We start from the raw sequence: 2522 nt of genomic DNA, 5'->3' as shown, positions 1-2522 counted from the left end.
ATGACCCACTCTTATAATCCCAATGCAGGCCAGACAGAGACAGATGAATCCCTGGGTCTTACTAGCTAACAACTCAAACTGAAGCAGTGGGCTCCATGTCCTTGAGGAACTCTGTCTCCAAAAACAAGGTAGGTGGTGGTCTTGAAGTTGTCCTCTGTTCTACACACACACACACACACACACACACACACACACACACACACACGCACACGCACACACACACGCACGCACACGCACACACGCACACACATGCGCACTCACACACACATGTGCCCATGCACATGCACTTACCCATACATACTTGTGCATATATGTGTGTGTGTGTGTGTGTGTGTATACCTCTACTATTAATTTGAGAATGACAGATTACATAGTAGTGTGTTCAGGGCTCTCTTCATATCCCTGTTCCTCAGGCTGTAGATGAAGGGGTTCATCATGGGAGTGACCACCGTGTACAGAACGGAAGCAAACACTCCTGCCCAAGAAGCCTGTGTCCATGTAGAACTGAGATACACCCCAAGGCATGTTCCATAGAACAGAGACACAACAGAAAGGTGAGAGCCACAGGTGGAAAATGCTTTATACTTTCCTCCTGCTGTTGAAATCCGCAGGACAGATGTCACAATTTGAGAATAAGAGAAAACTATCCCAGCTAGAGGAAAAAATCCCATGATGCCTGTTACAATATATAACACAACATTGCTGACGAAGGTGTCAGAGCAGGCTAGCTTAAGGATTTCAGGAAGCTCACAAAAATAGTGTGGGATTTCCACGACAGCACAGAAAGACAGACTCAGTGCAGTCAAACTCTCAGGCAGGGCTCCGAGGATGCTTATGAGCCATGCCAGGAGAAGTAGCTGGGAACAGACCTTAGGGTTCATAAGGACAGTATACTGCAAGGGGTGGCAGATGGCCACAAAGCGGTCGTATGCCATCACAGTCAGAATCAAATTGTCCAGAAGTCCAAAGACTGTGAAAAAGTACATCTGTGTGATGCAGCCTGCATAGGTGATGAGCTTATTCTGCATCTGGATGTCCAGCAGCATCTTTGGGACAGTGGTAGAGGTGAAACAGATGTCAGAGAGGGATAGATTCGAGAGGAATAAATACATTGGTGTGTGCAGCTTAGAGTCAGAAGCAATGGCCAGGATGATGAGCAGATTCCCAAAGATGGTCACCAAGTACAAAGACAAGAACAGCCCAAAGACAACAGGCTGGATCTCTGGATTCTCTGAAAGTCCCAACAGGTAAAATTCTGGAACCCCTGTGTGGTTTTCTGGTTCCATGTAAATGAAGTGTCTATAAAAGAGAAAAAATAATAATAATAAAAAGAGAAGAAAGAGGATGGCTGAACTAACAGGGAACCAGCTTTGCAGATGTGCATCTGCCTTACTGAGGTTTCTAAATTCGGCCATATTCTCCTGCGCGTTACCTCATGTAGGACTCATAGCTATAACATAAAAAAAAAAAAAAAAAAAACCCTAACAACAGTTTAATCACTTTACAGCCTGATTCCAGTCCCACCCTCATGCCCCTCATTCTCCCATCCTCCTTTCTCCTACTTCCCAGAGAAGAGGAGGCCCTTTAGGGGTACCAACCCATTATGACACCTCAAGTCACATCAGGACTAAGCATATTCTCTCCTGCTGAGACCTGACAAGGCAGCCCAGCTAGGGGAAGGGGATCCAGAGGCCAGAACAGAGACAGAAGCAGCCCCCTACTCCCACTGTTAGGGGACCCACATGATGACCAAGCTGTACATCTGCTACATAAGTGTAGGGGATCTAGGTTCAGCCCATGCATGCTCTTTGGTTGGTGGCCCAGGTTAATAGACTCTGTAGGTCTTCTTGTGGTGTCCTTGACCCCTCTGGTTCCCTTAGTCCTTTCCCTACTCTTCTATAAGACTCCCGGAGCTCAGCCTATTGTTTGGCTGTGGGTCTCTGCATCTGTTTCCATCAGCTGCTGGATGAAGCCTCCCAGAGAACAGTTATACCAGGCTCCTGTCTGCAATCATAGCAGAAGATCCTTAATAATGACACAGATTGGCTCTCTCCCATGGGGTGAGTGCTGACTTCAAATACTTAGCTGTCCTGGCTCTTCTCACCAGCTTTCATTACCGAAGAACACTTTTTGGTTGCTTTTGCTTTCTTTCCTTTTCTTTTTTTGAAACAATGTTTCTCTGTGTAGCCCTGGCTTTTCTGGATTCTCTCTGTAGACCAGGCTGGCCTCAAATTCACAGAGCTCCTCCTGCCTCTGCCTCATGAGTGCTGGGATTAAAGGCGTATGCCACCACTGCCCAGCTTGGTCTTTCATTTTCTTTTAAATTTTTTTATTTATTATGCACACCAGAAGAGGGCATCAGATCACATTACAGATGGCTGTGAGCCACCATGTGGTTGCTGGGAATTGAACTCAGGACCTCTGGAAGAACAGCCAGTGCTCTTAACCTCGGAGCCATCTCTCCAGCCCCCGATCTTTCATTTTTTTAAAAAAAAATATATACTTTGAGGATTTCAGATACA

The 2522-nt window shown here is 46.2% G+C and overlaps 1 protein-coding gene across 1 annotated transcript; it reads right to left on the bottom strand.

Moving 5' to 3' along the window:
• Nucleotides 1-347: 347 nt before the first annotated feature.
• LOC127209407 (olfactory receptor 7C1-like) lies at nucleotides 348-1286 on the bottom strand. The gene has a single exon (XM_051169041.1). It carries the CDS (start codon nucleotides 1284-1286, stop codon nucleotides 348-350), a length of 939 nt encoding a protein of 312 aa, XP_051024998.1.
• Between the last annotated feature and the right edge of the window lie 1236 nt (nucleotides 1287-2522).

The sequence above is a fragment of the Acomys russatus genome, chromosome 26 (genome assembly GCF_903995435.1).
Source record: "Acomys russatus chromosome 26, mAcoRus1.1, whole genome shotgun sequence".
Taxonomy (NCBI): domain Eukaryota; kingdom Metazoa; phylum Chordata; class Mammalia; order Rodentia; family Muridae; genus Acomys; species Acomys russatus.
This window is presented reverse-complemented; position numbering and strand designations above follow the sequence as displayed.